This window comes from Astyanax mexicanus, chromosome 12 (assembly GCF_023375975.1).
Source record: "Astyanax mexicanus isolate ESR-SI-001 chromosome 12, AstMex3_surface, whole genome shotgun sequence".
Classification (NCBI taxonomy): domain Eukaryota; kingdom Metazoa; phylum Chordata; class Actinopteri; order Characiformes; family Acestrorhamphidae; genus Astyanax; species Astyanax mexicanus.
The window spans coordinates 3571438-3589789 of NC_064419.1; the positions used below are offsets into that span (position 1 = coordinate 3571438).

Here is an 18352-nt window from a genome sequence, read left to right on the forward strand (position 1 = left end):
TTTTGGCAGTGTGGGAAGTGTGCCAAGTCCTGCTGGAAAATGAAATCCGCAAATTCATAAAAGTTGTCAGCAGAGGGAAGCTTGAAGTTTCCACAAGTTTCCCAGAAAATCTTACAGCACTTCATGCTTCCCTCTGCTACTGACAACTTTTATAGAGATGCAGATTTCAGTTTCCAGCAGGATAATATTCTAATTTTCTGAGACATTGATTTTTGTGTTTTCATTGGCTGTAAACCATAATCTTTAACAATAAAAGAAATAGACGCTTAAAATAGATCATTCTGTGTGTAATACATCTATATAATATACGAGTTTTATTTTTGTTTTTTACAAAATCACTGAAATAAAGTAACTTCTCAATGATATTATCTATTTTTAAGATGCACTAGCATATATATATATATATATATATATATATATATATATATATATATATATATATATATATATATATATATATATATATAACACTAAATTACACAGCTCTATGTAGCAATGTTTTGAAATACGATCCAGGCTGTGGACGCTTGCTTGACCATTCACGCAGAGATGCTGCCAGGTTGGCTGTTTGCAGCCTTGGCCTGCTTCATATCACTCTGTATATGATGAGTCAGTGGAATAAACCAGTCACAACTGGAACAAGCTCGTCTCTCCACTCTGTGTTCTGGTTCTACAGCGTAAAAAACAGAGCTGTTCCAGCAAAGGTGGGATTTTCCTACAGTGGGGGGCAGAAAAGGGTCCTGGCAACCAAAAAAAAAGGGACTGAACGGAAGGAAAGAACAAACGTGGTGAGTGAAAGAAAGTAAGCTGAGTAAACTAAGCTCCTCCGTGCTCAGTGAAAGTGTACAGTATCGAATGGCTGCAGTGAAACGGAGAAGCCTCCGAATTCACCAACGCCTCCAAAACGTTCACCGCAACCCAGATCCAAACACCAAAACCCCCACACTGCTTTTCCATAACCAAACCCAGGCATTTATACAATAAACACTAACCCACCGTAATCAAAACTATTGTTTTAAAGCAAAACAATAAAACTAAACAACGAAATTTGTGTAAAACTGAGTAATATTTCAATGTGTTGCAAGATAAAGCTGTTACCCACCATAAATTACGAATATTTGTATTTTTTACGGGATCATCATAAAGATTTTCCATGTGATCCACAAGAATATGTTCGTCCTTTTATTAAAATGCTAAACGTTATGAGGCTCCCCCCTCCCCTCCCTCACATGCAAAAAAAAAAAAAAAAAAAAAGGATTTAAAGCATATTTAATAAAGCATATCTGTAAAGAAACTGAATTCACATTTAGAAGATAAAACAAACAAACAAACAAAACAATAAACTGTGGACTACTTTTAACTTGAAAGACAAGCAGGGCACACTGTTAAACCAAAAAAAAAAAAAAAGAAAGGAAAAGAAAGAAAATCACACATTTGCTATGGTCTGCAGACGCAGAGTAATGAGCAGTGAGGCATACAGGAACGCTCCCGAACCCTGTACGATAAAATCCAGCAGCAGGATGTGATGCGTGGACCTGGTGTCAACGAGGAAGAGTGAAGCAGACAGATGCAAGAGGGCAACTCCTTCAGTCCGACTTCTTATCCTGCTGAGAGTCGAATTGCCCCTGAGGAACACAAACACACAGAGAGACTGTGTCAGACAAACGTCTAAAATGAATGTTTTTCAATTTATTTACACTATAAAAACAGCTACTGGAATTGTGATATCTGTTTTGAACATACACACACACACATTTATTTGTTTGTTTGTTTGTTTTTTGTTTTGTTTTTTTGAAATGTCCGAATTATTCTATTATTTTTCAGGAATGTTGGAATTCTGTTACATTACAGCTTTAAGAATTGTAGGAATTTTAACACGTTACAAGAAATGTCGGAATTTCAGCATGCAGCAACTTTCAGAAATATTGTGACATTAATAGTCAGACGTTACAGGTTAGATATGTTGGAATTCTAACCTGTTACAGATTTAAGAAGAACTGGAATTGTGACATGATAGTTTTCAGGAATCTTACTGCTTTAAAAATGTTGGAATTGTAACGTTAGTTTTATGAACTGTTAAAATTCTGCCATTTGTATTTATTTATTTATTTATTTTTTTTTTATTATGACTTGCTACATAAAAAAAAACAGTTGGAATACAACTGCTGGAATTCGAAAATGCTAGTTTATACAAATGATATTCTTATATATTAGAAAATGTTGGAATACTGATCTTATTTTTTTTTCCTTGCATTTTTAGAAATGTTGGAAAATGCAATTTGTCACATTTGTGATTTTTAACATTTCTGTAAAATGTAACTTCTCCCAAATATCTCTATGAATTATGTAACATCTGAAGCTTATTTCCAAGAGTGTGCTTTATACTGTATATAGGACAGCGTGCCAGCGGAGTTCTTTTAGAAAACCGTGACAAAAATAACTGCATACATAGAGACAGCCACCATCCACAACACACACAACTCCCAAAATGCCCAGGAAAAAAGTGATTATTTTGTTTTTGTTCTATAAAATGACCAAATGTAACAGTATTTATATGATGCTAAACTTTCACAGGCAGGCCTAAAATGACCACTCAAATACATCATACATCATACAGGTTTAATGAATTACATTTAAAAGGAAAATCTATAGTCGTTCCCTGAATTGATAACACACCTGCAGTAGCCTATAAATACCATATCAATAAAGTGCATCCCCAACATTCTAGAAGGTACAGATCACCTTGGGCATACGAAATGTCATGTAAGGTTAAGTAATATGCAGGGTAAAAATACACATGGCCTTTTTAAATAGCTAGAGGTCCTGTTTCCCCCTGTCGTTTGTCGATGCGGTCATCCCCTTTTCACGTGTCCGGCGTTTGACAGGCAGGAACACACACACTCAGCAACCATAAAGAACACTTAACGACCGCTGTCTAAAGACAGCTGCAGATTTACACCCCGCTGGTGTACATGAGAGGACCCCCTTTACCCCATGTGCACTTTCACTTATTTATTTTTACATACGACCACACAGGGCTACATTTTGAGGAACTGTTTTACAGGAGCTGTAAAAAGACCAAAAGCAGAGATCAGCAGCAGGTGTAGAGACCATCCAGCACTGCCCTCTGACTACTGTACACTACTGCAACAACATTTCAGTCAATCTTAACCTTAAATACTGATTTGATTTGTTAATACATGAACATGCAGCCCACAGCATTCCTGTACCACTCATACGCTGCTCATCCCATTCAGGAAATGATCTTTTAAAATATTATCTTTTGTAGGAAACCATTGCCAACTCCCAAAACTAGACATTGGGCAAAAAGCAACTGGAAAACTGGAATTACTCAATATTTTGTGAAAACGAGTCACACCAAAATCAAACCTGATCTGATTAAATTGGGTGTGACAGGGAATATAGGCTTATGGGTCAGTGTAACATTTATCAGTTAAATTTCCTGACCATTTGAGGCTAAATTTCAAAACATAATTGGGTGTAAAATATATAGTTTGGTACTATTTGTAGTTTTTTTCGTTACTGCCCCTCACTATGAGAATTTTATGAAAAATGTATTTATTTATATTGTGATTGTGATTTTTCCTGGTAAGCAAAGCAGGCTAAAGTATACCACAAGATTTTTGTTAAAAGAAATTCCGAGAGATGAAGGCAGAAATTAAAAATTAGACAATTTAGGGGAAAATAAATAAAAATTCAATACAAAAAAAAAAAAAAAAAAAAAAAAACACACTGCACGAAATGTCACACCCTAGGAGCATCCTATGTGACTAAGTGATCAAGTTGCATATTTGTAATTGTTTTCAGGATTTATTTAAAAGAGGAAGGAGAGGATAGGTATTGAAAAAGCTAATTTAAATTGCGTAGAATCTTGTTTTCAACCCAATTAGAACTCAAAACTCTAAACATGTAATAAACCTGAAGTATGTGCTGATGTTGATTCTATGGTGCATACATGAAATGAAGATGGCAAATTCTCAAAAAAGTGCCAAGATGGGCCTTGAGATGAAAACGTTTTAATGTCTCTGGTCTAAATCTAATACATCACCATCTAGTGTACCAGTAACAACTGCTGAAATTGTAAATCTTTCCTGCCAGCCAGTGCTGCCACATCCTCCGGGACTGGTGAACTCGATCCCTGGTGATTCACTGCCATGTGTGTTCAGGGTCCAAGAAAGCATAACTGGCTCTGCTCTCTCTGGATACCATCTCTCTTCTTCATATTACGCATTAACAAAGTGTTATTCAACACAGGTGCCTGTTAGCTGTCGGTTAGCATTTTTGTATATTGTTTTTATTTTGCTATTTACTGTATTTATTTTCATATGCAATTAATATACTGCATTTTAGATTTGTGGTATATTTTGGATACAACATTACTTTATTTCAGTTATGTTGTTTATTTTGTCACACTACTATTATTTTACACACAATCTGGGTCTTGGTAAGTTACTGTTTATGTTTTTAGAATTTATGTTTTTACCAAATGTGTAAAACTCATATTTATCCCAAATAAAACTTATAATATTTATTTTGGTGCAGTAGTAGATACTTAAAGAAAAATAAATATAATGGATAGATCGATAGATAGATAGATTGATACTTTATTTATCCCAAAGGAAATTTAGGCTGTAGTTTTAAAGCTTTTTAATGTTTTGTCATAGCACCAAGCTAATTATCATTGTTGCAAAAATTAAATATTTCAGATTATCGTTTTGCCTTGATCTTACTTCATCTACAGACTTCACTGGTGCAGCTCTATCAGCTGAAGCACAGAGCTAATCTGTGAAAGGCCTGTATGTCCAGAGGGCTGAAACAGGCGACATGTGAAACGTCCTTCACTGTGGCTGATTTAACCTTTAAAACTACAGCTATTAGGTTTGTACGCTCAATTACATTCAATGTAACCAATGTTACACTAGTACAGTCTCACAGATCCCCCCTGCAGGCACTTCCAGAGCTTTGTTCTGTCTCAGTGACCAACACACACCTGCCCTGAGCCAAGTAATAAACTGTCTGCAGTCTGAGCAGCAGGGCTGAGACATGGGTCTCTGCAGGTCAGAGTACTGACCGTTCTGAAAGAGGGACGCATTAAAAGGACAGTGGGTGGTCAGTGTAAACTATATTATATATATATATATATATATATATATATATATATATATATATATATATATATATATATATATATATATATATATATATATATATATATATATATAATGTTTACTAATATTGAAAATCTAATATTGAAGACTATATAAAAATTTTACAGTGAGAACTATTTTAATCTCAGTGTCTTCATAAAGGAGAGTCACCTGTAATAGTTTTCTCAGCGTCTTGAAGGAAGGAGTTCCTGGAGGTGCTGAACAATAGTTGCTGCTTTTCCTCCATGCTTTGAAGTTCCAGCTCATCTCTAATCATCTTAAATCACCCTTAAATCATCTTATTTGATTAGGTTTAGATCAGGGGATTTTGGAAAATTAAGTGTAATGGAGGATGGAGTCCTACAGACTAGTAGCTCTCCAGCCCAGTGGGTTGTTAAACCCAATCGCAGAACAATTGATTTCAAAGCAGGTAAACCCAAGAAGAAAGGAAAAAATAAATAAATAAACACACCGGTCCTCTTGCAGGATCAAACCTGTGTAAGGGTCAGGGTCGCGGCCCAATACACAACCTCTGCCCCGGCTAGTGAATTGGGACAAGGGCGGAAAAAAATGCCCTTATAAGGAGATAGGGAGCCCAAGAACGAGCGGAAAAACAAGAACTGACAGAAACTAAAGTCACGGCGAGTGGAACAGAGAGACAGGGGAGGCATGTAAACAAAAGCTCACCAGAGAAGCATTTTATATATATATTTTTTTTTTTCAGTAACGTTCACTATAGTTCAAACAACTTCTCGGACCAGATGTTTCATGCCGACCCCTAGTATAAACTACAGTTGATTATCATTTTAATCCAATGCTTTAAAGACCATGGCACTGACTACGTCCATGCTTCCAAGTTTTTAAGAACCAAGTGTAAATAAAACCAGCATTATGCAGCCTCCTTCTGCACTCCTCTGTCTGTAGTGGAAGCGTTAGCAGGACGGGCAACATGAAAGGTCATCAGGATCACAACCTTTCCAATAGAAGTGATTAATTTTTAACGTCAGCTGTAATTCATTCACCCCCCGGTCCATATTTACCACGTTGCTGAGAAGCTCACGCTCAGTCCTCTGGGGAATGCACAGGCTAAATGATGGGCTTGGCTCTGAGTGGTGAATGCCTGCTTGTTTATGCTATCTCAGCCATGAAGTGGAGTTGAGATGTTTACCACGCTCACAGTGAAGCATGTGAATCTCACTCCTCACTCTTCACTCTCTCACTACTAATATAAAGACTTATAGCGCATGTTATCACATGATCATAAATAACGCTGCTCCGGATTCTTTATAGCATGTGACATCTGACTGTACGTGTAAGAGCTGAGCTGAGAGCAGTGAGTGAGTCACATTTGATGAGTTCTTGAAAAGTCATGAGGCTCTGAGAGAATGTAGGAGGATGATAAAGGTGTATAGAGGTGGGGCAATATATCAATATTGCAATTTAATTTATTCATGGCATTAGGGGTGTACCATATCGTATCGTACGCAATAATACTGCCAACTTTTTAAAATATCGTGAACGATACTACACCCTGAAATATGGTGCCATATCACCCACTCTTATTTATCACATCAGGGTACTACTTTTTTTTTCACACTGTTCTCATATTCCATTATACAGCTCTGGAAAAAAAATAAGAGACCACTTAAAAATCATAAGTTGTGGAAGATGGATGATCACAAACCATCAAACCAAACTGAAATACTTGAATCTTTGCAGCAGGAGTAAAGCAGCATAAAGTTATCCAAAAGCAGTGTGTAAGACTGGTGGAGGAGAACATGATGCCAAGATGCATGAAAAAAACTGTAATTAAAAACCAACCAGCGTTATTCCACCAAATATTGATTTCTGAACTCTTAAAACTTTAGGAATATAAACTTGTTTTCTTTGCATTATTTGAGATCTGAAAGCTCTGCTGGTCCTCTTGCACTTAACAATTTAAAACGTTCCAATTAAGCGAATTTGAAAGAGGGAGGGGCATCTTCAAATTTGCTTCTTTCCGTCTTGCTGGAAATTCTGCAGACTTGTATTTGCATACAGAGAGCTGAGTCACATAAGGGCTCTCCAGGCTTATTTATGCAAACAGGACGCTGATAGGCTAAAGCACCAGGCAGGTATTTGCATTCAGAGACTGCAGAGTTTTGTGAATGTGAGTGTAGCGTATGTGTGTGTGTGTGTGTGTGTGTGTGTGTGTGTGTGTGTGTCTGAAGTCTGGTTTGACAACAGTTTGTACAACTGCAACCCTAATGAGTGTAAACCTAATTAACTGTCTAAGCCATTAAGTAAACTATAATTCTACTTTACATTTCCTCAAATTTTATATCGTAGTCAGGAAGGTGTGTTTCCTGCCTTATTGAGATCTGCTTCTATATATGTGTGAGTTTGTGTTATTTTTAATTGTGTTTTATACTTCTATTTATAGTAATCAGTGATGTCAGTGACGTGTTACTCTAATCTGACCCTTTTTTTCAGTAAAGAGTAATCTAATTCCCCCCCCACCCACTTTTAAAAGTAATTTAGTTACTTTTAAAATAAAGTAATCCATAAAGTTAATCTAAGTTACTTTTTAAAATGCTAATCAGTCATTAGATTACTTTTTTAAAGTAACTAAGTTACTGTTTAGTTACTGCTGCCCCAACATAACAGTTTTGCCAAAACTCACTTTATTGGAAGCTTTGCTGTGACCAAGCACATCATATGACACCATGTGACACCACCACTAAAAACTTTAAAAGGACCTACAGATGTCTTTCAAATGTGCAAGGTCTGTGTATTTTGTGTCGTCTCAAGCATTTAAAGTCTTCTGTTGCCCAACCAAAACCTATGGCCTTTCCTCAACTTGCAGACTTACTGAGGAAGTCTACCGGGCATCAAATCCAGTCATTCATTAGGTGTGAAAAAAGACTTAGCTTGTGGAAGTATCCTCAGAAAATGAAAGAAAGAAATGCCATGTCTGTGCACTTATTTTACCACAATGGTTGAGCAACTGTTTCATTTAATTCCAGTTTTAAATCACCTGCTAGTCACAAGGGAAGGTGAAAGTTGTAACAGAAGCACTAGGCTGTGAAACGAGTATGATGTGTACGAGAATGATGATAAATCAGTGTGAACGCGTGTCACTGCCTCTATTTTCCTTGTGATAATTATGGGAGTGGCGGCTTGAGCGTACGTGCGAGTGTGCAGGTTTGTAGGTTTATATGGACAGAGTACGTGAAACCTTTTGTCTCAGAGCAATATGCAATACGGCTACCATAATTCATATCTGCAGAAGGCCTGTCACAATTATTAATTACTAGTACTGTGTATTGGAAATAACTTGGCGATCCAATTCGATATATACAGGGTTCATACACTTTTTACCCATTCATTTGCATGACTTTTATGACTTTATCATGCCTCAAGACAAATTTTCACGACCATACGATTTTTAAAACATCAATGCAGACTAAACTATAATAGAAATTGATTTTAGTAGGTCTAAAATTAACCAGACACAAGGTCTTCAATAATAAAATGAGAGCTCAATTGTGTAGGGCTAAAAAACTGGATCAAAATATATTTTCTCCATCGATAAAAGGAAACACATATTTCTAGACAAAATTTCCATGACTTTTCCAAAACTTTCTGGGTATTTTTTTGTTTTTCCAAAAACATTTTTTAAATTCCATGACTTTTCCAGGGTTTTCATGACCGTATGAACCCTGTACATAACAAACACGATAGAGGGGTTACAATTCAATATATCCCTTAGTTCTAGTGTTTTTTTTTATTATTTGATTGTTCATAAACAAATTTTACTACAAATTATTGTCAATCACTTTTATTATTTTTTTTATTTTTTTCAGAGAACATTCATTTCTTAAAGATGAGGTTTCACCACTATCCTTCCACCTTTGTTTTTGCATTGAACAGTTCTTAACCCAATTTTAGTGGTTTAGCATCTCTTAGATGTTTTCTCTGCTTAATTCATGCTAATAATTTGACCTCTCTCAAACAGATCAACATATTTTTTTTTACGACTACAGGAAGCGTTGTTCCACATGGTTGTTTAACAAAAGAGAAGCTACTCACTGCATCAATTCGAGTTAATCAATTTGTTGCCAGCTGAAACATAATCACCCATGCAGTAATTAGCCAATGGGAGGCCCTGGAGGCAGTGTACCTTCATCATAGCACACTTGATGTATTGATTGAGATTTAAGATTGAGACCTTAAGAAGTTCAGAAGTCTGCAGGATGTAGAAAGATGTGTTGGAAGGCCTTTAAAGCTTTGCTCACGTCCAGCAAAGCACCACACAAGTGTCACATGGTGTCAACTATGGTTGAACCATAATATAACAGCTGTACCGTAATATAAACCTGACCCAATAACTGGGTTTCTAATTGGGTACTGACCTGTAGCTTGGCGTGCTCCTCCAGCAGACGATCATACTCCACGGTCAGATTCTCCGCCTGCTTTTTCATGGCCTTCACATCACTGTCCGACTTCTGCAGGGCTGCACAAGAACGAAAACAAGCAGGCGGGTCAAAAATACAAGATATTTATTTATAGCCAACAATGACAAATGGCTGCCTACACAGACAGCTTCCTTTTTTTTGTACTGTTTGTGTGGGCTGAAAACAGACAGGTTTTCTAGATCAGATTCCCAATGCAGACATCAACTAACCTTCACTTTGTGTTTTTTTTTTTATTTCTGAAAAATTTAACACGCCTTATCGTCTAGGCTAATATTAAGGCTGTGTATAGGCAAGATCCTGTTTAAACGATAATCATGATATAGGGAATGGCGTTTACTTTGACACATCTTTTCAAATCACATTTAAGAAAAACAAAAACATTTCTATTATTTTATATAGATATTTTTTTATCACATTTACAAGGCCAATTATCCAACCCACTTATTAGGACTCTCCTTATCACTAAGGATGCCTCAACACCAGGAGGGTATAGCAAAGACTAGCACATGCCTCCTCCGATACATGTGAAGTCAGACTCGGCCTCTTTTTGAACTGCTGCTGATGCTGTAGCATTGCAGAGTAGCATCACAGCGCTAATGCTCGGAGGAAAGCGCAGTGACTCGGTTCTGATACATCAGCTCACAGACGCAGCCTTGTGCTGATCCACATCACCCTAGGATTGATTAGGGGAAAGAGAAGAGCACCATCTACTGTACCCACCCAGAGAGAGCAAGGCCAATTGTGCTCTCTCAGGGCTCTGGCAGCGGATGGCAAGCTGCATGACCAGGATTCAAAACAGCAATCTCCCGATTATAGTGTCAGCACTTAGCCCACTGGACCACTTGAAACCACAAGTTTTCTTTTAGTTCAATCAGAACATTGGAATCTAAACAAAAGACTACCACTGCCATCTAGAGGTCAGGGTTGAAACACAACACTAAACAATCCTGTTATATCAAGGTACTACTCATAATATATAACTATATATTACTTAAATTACATATTTTTTTATTAAATTAAATTAATAGTTAAAAAATAAAAGGCAGTCTAAAGAACTGCCACTATGACCGGGAGATCATGGCTGGTTTGAATCCAGATCATGCAGCTTGCCATCGGCTGCAGAAGCCCTGAGAGAGCACAAATGTCCCTGCTCTCTCTGGGTGGGTACATTCATCTAAAGGTTTTTCAAAAATCAACTGTGATTATTTATATAATAGGGATATTCAGGTGCCCTGACATTTGTAAGCTCCATAGTTGAGAATTCTCTACACTACAATAATAAGAAATTATTACATAATTATGGCATTTAGGGGTTCTTTTTAAATGAACAGAAGCGCATAACAAATCTACTTATTTTGTAGTTATTAAAAAGCATTTTAATTATTACCACCTGCTATTTACAGGCCATAAGCTGAAGTTTATTACCTTTTTCCACTAAGGCTTATCTAGTAACAACTAGCAATTATTCTGTAACTATTATAAAACTACAAATACTTTGATCCCAAGCTACTGGACCTACTAGAGTTTAAGGGGCTATAATATGTAATAAAGTCTTGCAATTCAAATTTATCGTTATAACATAACATAAGGACATTTTACAGAATCTATACTTGTGGGGAAAAACAACCCCTGAGAAGGACCAATAGCAGAAAGCTACGCATTACTGCCCACTAAGTTTCTAAAGGGGCTGCTTGATTTGGATTTTTTTTTTATTATAAGCCTGGTTTGTAAACAGAACCGTCATATTAATTAAAACTGGCAGAAATCCCAAGGACGTCAGCAAACCTGTGGAGGGGTGTAAAGAAAACATCCCAGGGAACAAGGTGAACAGTTACTCTGACCACTTCTGGATACTGACCACTGTCCAGAGACCCGGCGAGTAATGAGGTCTGTGGGTCAGGGCCGAACCCAAACTTGTTCCAGCCGCAGAGCAAAGTTTCCCAAATTAGACTGTACACAACGGGCCATGCCAACTGCCCACGGTCCCCTGCGGTACCGGGGCCAAACACAGACACGCTGTGTGTTTGTGTACGGGTGTGTGTGTTGTACGTGTGGATGTGAAACAAGTATTGGTACATACACAGAGTTGTGCAAGGTATTCTGAATGGAGGCTGTATCACTAATGTTGACTTTTGAGAGTTTATTCTTGCCTGATCAGTGTGTACTCTGCCCATTCCCCCTCAGCAGCACACAGTGCACTCAGAGGGCAAACATACAGCTTCTGGAGAACAGCTCCTGGAGAACAGCTCCTCTCCAGTCTTGTATTTGGGGCATGCATGGGGTCAGCATCCCATCTAAAGCCATCTAAAGTCTCATGCCCCAGCCTCCAGCATGTTACACAGTGTAGCCTTTCCTGCACTGGTCAGTCAACACATAAAATCTGACCCAATTGACATATCGGCCAAAATTCCACCGAACCTTTGGCTGAACTTAACTCAGAATACTCTATAAAACATGAGTCTCAGTAAAGGTTCTTTATTAAAGCTTTTGTTTCTATAGCAAATAAAAAAAAAACATTTAGATTAATTTAATTTGTTGGGTAAACTATAGACTTCAAATATCAGGAATGTTTTTTATACAGTATCTTTCAGAAGTGATTAGACACCTCACATTTCTACAAAGACATTAAGAGAAGTCAGTGTACAGCTTGCACAGTTACATCCATATCAATCATAGTTTCAAATCTGTATTGTTTTAGTCCCCTGACAAAAAATTAAATAATAATAATAAAAAACTGTACTCTGCGTATGGAGATGCTGCATATGGTTATTTATAGAACCTCTAGAATAAGTGCTCCATTATATGGGTGTGTCCCGTACACAATAATATTGCCAAACATTTTGATACAATAAAAAAATATTTATATATATATCCATATCGTGATACCATAATATTCTTAAAAACAGTAATCACAGTAATGTTGGTAAAAAAATAACAGTAATGGAAGTAGCATTAGCATTAGCATTAGTAACAGGTAATAGAAACTTAATTAATCTTGATGTTAATAGTAGTAACAGTAACAGTGGTAATAGTAAAGGTAATTGTTGCACTATTAATGGTAACTATAACCGTAGTCATAATAACGATAACTGTAGTATAATAATGATAACCCTATTAACAGAAACCACTGCAATAGCTTTAATACTAGTAGTAGTTATAGAAGTAAAGGTAACAGCAGCATTAGTAACAGTAGTAATACAGTACGGTAGTAACAGTACGTGTAACAACTGGAAACAGTAGTAGTAGTTATAGAAGTAAATGTAGCAAAAGCATTAGTAACGGTAGTAATACAGTACCTTAGTAACAGTAAGTGTAACAACTGTAAACATACTAGTAGTAGTTATATAAGTAAATTTAACAGCATCATTAGTAACGGTAGTAATACAGTGCAGTAGTAACAGGACGTGTAACAACTGCAAACAAAGTAGTAGTAGTAGTAGTAGTTATAGGAGTAAATGTAACAAAATCATTAGTAATGGTAGTAATACAGTACGGTAGTAACAGTACGTGTAACAACAGTAACCATAGGAGTAGTAGTATTAAAAGTAATATAACTAATAGTGAAAGCACTAATACTAACTATGGAAAAATGCAGTAATATTACACTAATATAAGCAATTGTAGTAGCAGTAATATTAATAACAGCTGCAATAAAAATAGCCGGTGGTGTTGTTGTACTATTAAAAGAAAAATTGTTCTAAACAGCACGGCAGTGATTAATAAACACATTGCCCGTTCTTGCTGACGGCCCTCCACCTTTCCTCATTAAACACACCTGACTGACGTAGGTCACACCTTTTCTTGTTACCCCCGTATGTGTATGTACGTACGTGTGTGTGTGTGTGTGTGTGTGTGTTTGTGTGCAGGTGTGTGTATGTGTCTGGACTCATTATTTTTCTTTTACCACCACTGCTGCAGATTGTGTGTGTGTGTGTGTGTGTGTGTTGGGTGGTGGGGGGAGTTGGGGGTTTGGTGGAGATGAATCATACCTTTCTTGGTGGCGTCGAGCTCGTCCTTCAGCTGCCTGACCTCTCCCTTCAGGGTCTTGTTCTCCTCTTCAGCGCTGGCTTTGGCCTTGCCTCCCACCTCCGGCACCTCCAGACCCGCCTCCCTCAGCCTCTGCACACACACACACACACACACAGCCAGCAGAACCGCACAGATCAGTGAGGGTTAACCAGCCGGCCTTATGAATGCTCCCTGCGGTACCACCAGTGGTCTAAGGTCAAACATCAGCGGTGCATGTGGACTTGCTGCTACATCAGATCAATAGATCACAACAATTACTCATGTTAAAATGCCCTGCCTTCAAGCTATTGTTAGATCACAGTCAGTGGATGTACACAACTTTTCCCATAACCCAAACACAGTCTATCAGACCAGACTTGTCTAATGTCCAAAAAGTAGGGATACACCAATATTTTTGTCTGAAACTGAAGAAAATTACAAATTTGGCCAAAGGCAGAATACCAAAGATTTTTTTTGCACTTCAAATTAACATGTGCCACTTTATATTAAAGGTTATTAAAAGGATATCAAGGCCCAATCACATTTCACTCCTTGGCCCTACCACTTACCGCTACACCTTGTTTTTTGAGTAACCTATCCCTTGGAACAGAGTTACAAGAGGAAGGGGTGGAATCCTTTACCCTAAGAATTGGAACAACCCTTCAAGCTCCTTTTACGTCCGACAAGTCATCAGGAGCGCTAACGTTCAGTAAGCTAGCTGCTACTGCTGGTTAACTAAATAACTTTGTAAATAGGCATTGTATCTCGTCAGAAAGGGGGAAACGGTGGAGAAATTAATTATTATTGTCCATTTTTATAATTTCTCTGTGAGTTGGAGCTGAAATAAGCGTTCTACCTTAAATGCTGCAGCCCCTGCCGTCTGTTGCACCATTTAAGGTGGAACGGGGAAGTTAGCTTGCTACCTAGCTACTGAGACAAACTACTAGCAGAGACTAACTACTAGAATCTGGACACCACTACCCCTCGGTGCGCACGTGCAAAACAGAGGGGTAGGGCTAAGGAGTGAAATGGGATTGGGCGTAAAGGTTGTTTACAGCTATTTGGGAGCAAATATTGGGACACCACATAGCAATCGCTAATTAGGTTAGCTAGGTTAACTAGATAGCTAACATAACAAAGAGTTGTTTTTTTTGGGAGTGTTTTCCCCCTCTGTTTGGTTTGGTTTCACACAGGCATAATCCTAAACACACCAATATGTGCACCAACAAACCATGCAAGCACATCGTCTCTTCTGATTGGTCAGAGCTGTCTGGCGCAGTAACAAGAAAGTAAAAATAGCAAGAAGATTCTGTGTTCCAGCGTGTATAATACCTGTGCAGTGTGAAGTTGCTTTAACACAGAACGCTGAAAATTCGCCGCTGTGCTTTTAAACACAGCGTTTTTTAATGGATCGTGCAGCACGCGGCTGCATGCAGTGAACGCTGCACATCCTGCGCTCAGTGTGTAAATAGCATGGAGCAGCAGAGACAGCGAATGTCGTTACACAGAATAAAAGGTGATAGAGTTGCCCGTATGACAAATAAATGTCTTTAAGGGACGTTTTTTTTCTTATACACAGGATTTGGTTTAGTGAGGTGTTGAACCCAATTTCACTGAAATGGGAGGTAAACATTTTGGATCATGGTGCAAGAATGTGCATTGAAACATGCTGTACATCACAGCTAGCCAATAGCACACTGACTAAAGCACAAGACATGAGCGCAGGATTATTTTACACTGGAACTAATGGTCATTAATAACCCTTTCAAACATCAGTCATGTTAAAAGTATACCTTTCACTGTTTAAGGGCAGGTTCTTTCCCAATCGCTGTGTGAGAAGCTGCGGTGTGATATTTAAGTCTCAACACCACTTCCCTCAGGTTTAATGAGCACTTTAAAGAATGGCTGAACATAAAACAGGACCTAAAGCACGACTGCCCGCCTGACCTTGAACTCTTCTGGCCTTTCGAAATCAGCCTGTTTCACACACAAGTCATACTGGATCACAGTCATGTATGTTGAGAAAGTGGTGTGAAAGCTTGAGCAAAAGAATTGAGCAATCTGAGAGCAGCTGAAGCTTAAAATCAAGTGATGATTGAGCTCCATATATTTAGGTCACTACCTGAAACACAAGTATTTGGAAATGTATGAGGATCCCATAGAGGTTGATACTAGGAGTGTGCCATATCATATCGAATGCAATAATATTGCCAACATTTCTGAATATCGTGAACAATATTATACCCTGAAATATAGTGCCATATCACCCACCCCTAATTATCACATCAGGGTAGGACTTTTTTTTTTTTAAGCTGTTTTTAGCAAAATAAAATTTACACTGTTCTCATTTCTTATTGTATATCTACTAAAGACACATTTATACCTGTGCCGAATAATTTAATTTACTTTAATCCTGGATATATGGAGATATTTATTGTGCTTTATTAGTATCATGACATTCTGAGTCATTGACTTCTGCTACAAATCTGATAAAATGCTTGAATTTCTTCAATATCTCAGTTAGGGGTGTGCCAATAATGAAATTATAAAATTAATTGTATTTTTTTTTGTTTGTTTTAATTCACTGTTTTGTCATATCACCAAGAGTATCATTATCATGAAAATACCACGAAATATATTATTTTATGATATTATTTTATGGCCATATCGCCCACCCCTTATTAAAACAACTTTATTTTCTTACTTTTTTACTACATATGCTTTTTTTTAATATTATACAAAGAAAACAGCATTATTTTAGCAGCTTTACAAGAGATATTGTTTTTTTCTTCTTCTTGGGAACTTTTATGGAAATGCAGAATTCATTTTCCAGCAGGACTTGACACACTGATATTTGGGTTTTATATTGGCTGTACGCTATAATCATGATAATCAACAATAAAATAAAGAAATGCTTAAAATAGATCACTCTGTGTAATTATAATATACGAGTTTCACATTTTAAACTGAGTCACTGAAATAAAGTAACTTGTCTAAACCAGGAAGTAAAAGTAAGATCATGAGCTCAAAACTGAGTCAAAACACATTTTTCAGCAAAGGCCATAACATATTTATTTGGTCTCAGAGTTATTTTCCAGTGCAGTAATGCATTTTTTTTATTAATGAAAACAAATAAAAAAGCCAGGCAGTCTAGCATGAGTCACACCCCCGAAGCCCATTCGCTACGACTGAGAAGAACAGGGCAGTGTTCAAAATCACTTGAAACAGAACAAGGTTGCGTTGTGTCCTCAGGAAAGAAGCAGAGAGTGCTGAATCTGGGTCAGACAGGTTTTGATGTTTTCAGCAGATATAATAACATGTCCACATCCTGCCATCACACAGACGAGTGAAAAAAAAACATAATTTCAGTGCCACAGCTGCACCATCCTACCTGATCCTGATCCTACCTGATGAGTCTACCTGCATCTGACCTATAACTGTAATATACACAATACAGGGGTTACGATTCAATACGTCAAGTATATTGCGATACGGATTCTGCGATACTAAATACTTCAAGCCATATGTCAGGGGTGTCCAAACTTTTTTTTGTTGGGGGCCAGAAGGAGAAATATATTTGAAGTCACGGGCCACAGACTCTTTAATATAACAAATAATGAAATATACCACTTTAAATAATACATTTTCCTGATTACTTTCATTTACACACCATTTTACTTGACTTACTATCTTAGTATCTTTATCTTTGACAGTGTTGTGTAAACTAAGATTTTTCAAATTGATCTTTAATTTCATGATGTCTCTTAATATTAAACTCCTTAATTACAGCAGCTTTTAGACTCTTTAGCCCTTTTTCTGTGCTACAACTGCGCACCCTCTCTGCTTTTAGACTCTTTGGCCCTTTTTCTGCGCTACAACTGTGCATCCTCTCCGCTTTTAGACTCTTTGGCCCTTTTTCTGCGCTACAACTGCGCACCCTCTCCGCTTTTAGACTCTTTGGCCCTTTTTCTGCGCTACAACTGCGCACCCTATCCGCTTTTAGACTCTTTGGCCCTTTTTCTGTGCTACAACTGCGCACCCTCTCCGCTTTTAGACTCTTTGGCCCTTTTTCTGCGCTACAACTGCGCACCCTATCCGCTTTTAGACTCTTTAGCCCTTTTTCTGCGCTACAACTGAGCACCCTCTCCACTTTTAGACCCTTTGGCCCGTTTTTCTGCGCTTCAACTTCACTCTCACCGCTTTCAGATTCTTTGCTGTACACTATTTAATTTTCTTCATTTCATTTAGTAACACAGATGTTGTGAAGTATTGCAGAGAATTATTTAGTGATATATTGAGTATTGCAGAAGCACAGTACTGTGATATTGTGTGCAACATAACGTGATGTGCTATATTGTGAGATTCCCTATGATTCCACACCTAGTAATAAATATAATAAACACATAAGAAGAAACGTATAATGTACATATAAAATTCACCTAGCATATAGCCCATCGTTGTCCTTTAAACTGAGCACTAGCGCCAATTAAAGATATTACTGCGATATTAGAACTTCAGCTTTCAGTGCATGTCCTTAAAATACTGACTCAGAAATCATCAAAGTTTTCAGTATAACATGATCTCCACCCTCATCTTCACATGTTGTTGCTAGACATACATCTGCGCAGCCAGTCTGCAGTGAACTTTTGCCATGTGTCATACATGAAACCCGACAGAGGCACGTGAGAGAGCCACGTGTACCGTGACCCGGAGTGACAA

The 18352-nt window shown here is 37.6% G+C and overlaps 1 protein-coding gene across 2 annotated transcripts in view; it reads right to left on the reverse strand.

Moving 5' to 3' along the window:
* Positions 1-450: 450 nt before the first annotated feature.
* bcap31 (B cell receptor associated protein 31) overlaps positions 451-18352 on the reverse strand; it is a 33751-nt gene continuing 15849 nt past the window's right edge. For both annotated transcript variants that reach the window (XM_022670880.2, XM_022670879.2), the window contains exons 6-8: positions 13615-13744; positions 9563-9663; positions 451-1625 (exon numbers count right to left, since the gene is read on the reverse strand). In XM_022670880.2, coding sequence (XP_022526601.1) covers positions 1587-1625; positions 9563-9663; positions 13615-13744 — 270 coding nt within the window. In that variant the 3' untranslated portion in view covers positions 451-1586. The remainder of the gene's footprint in view (positions 1626-9562; positions 9664-13614; positions 13745-18352) is intronic.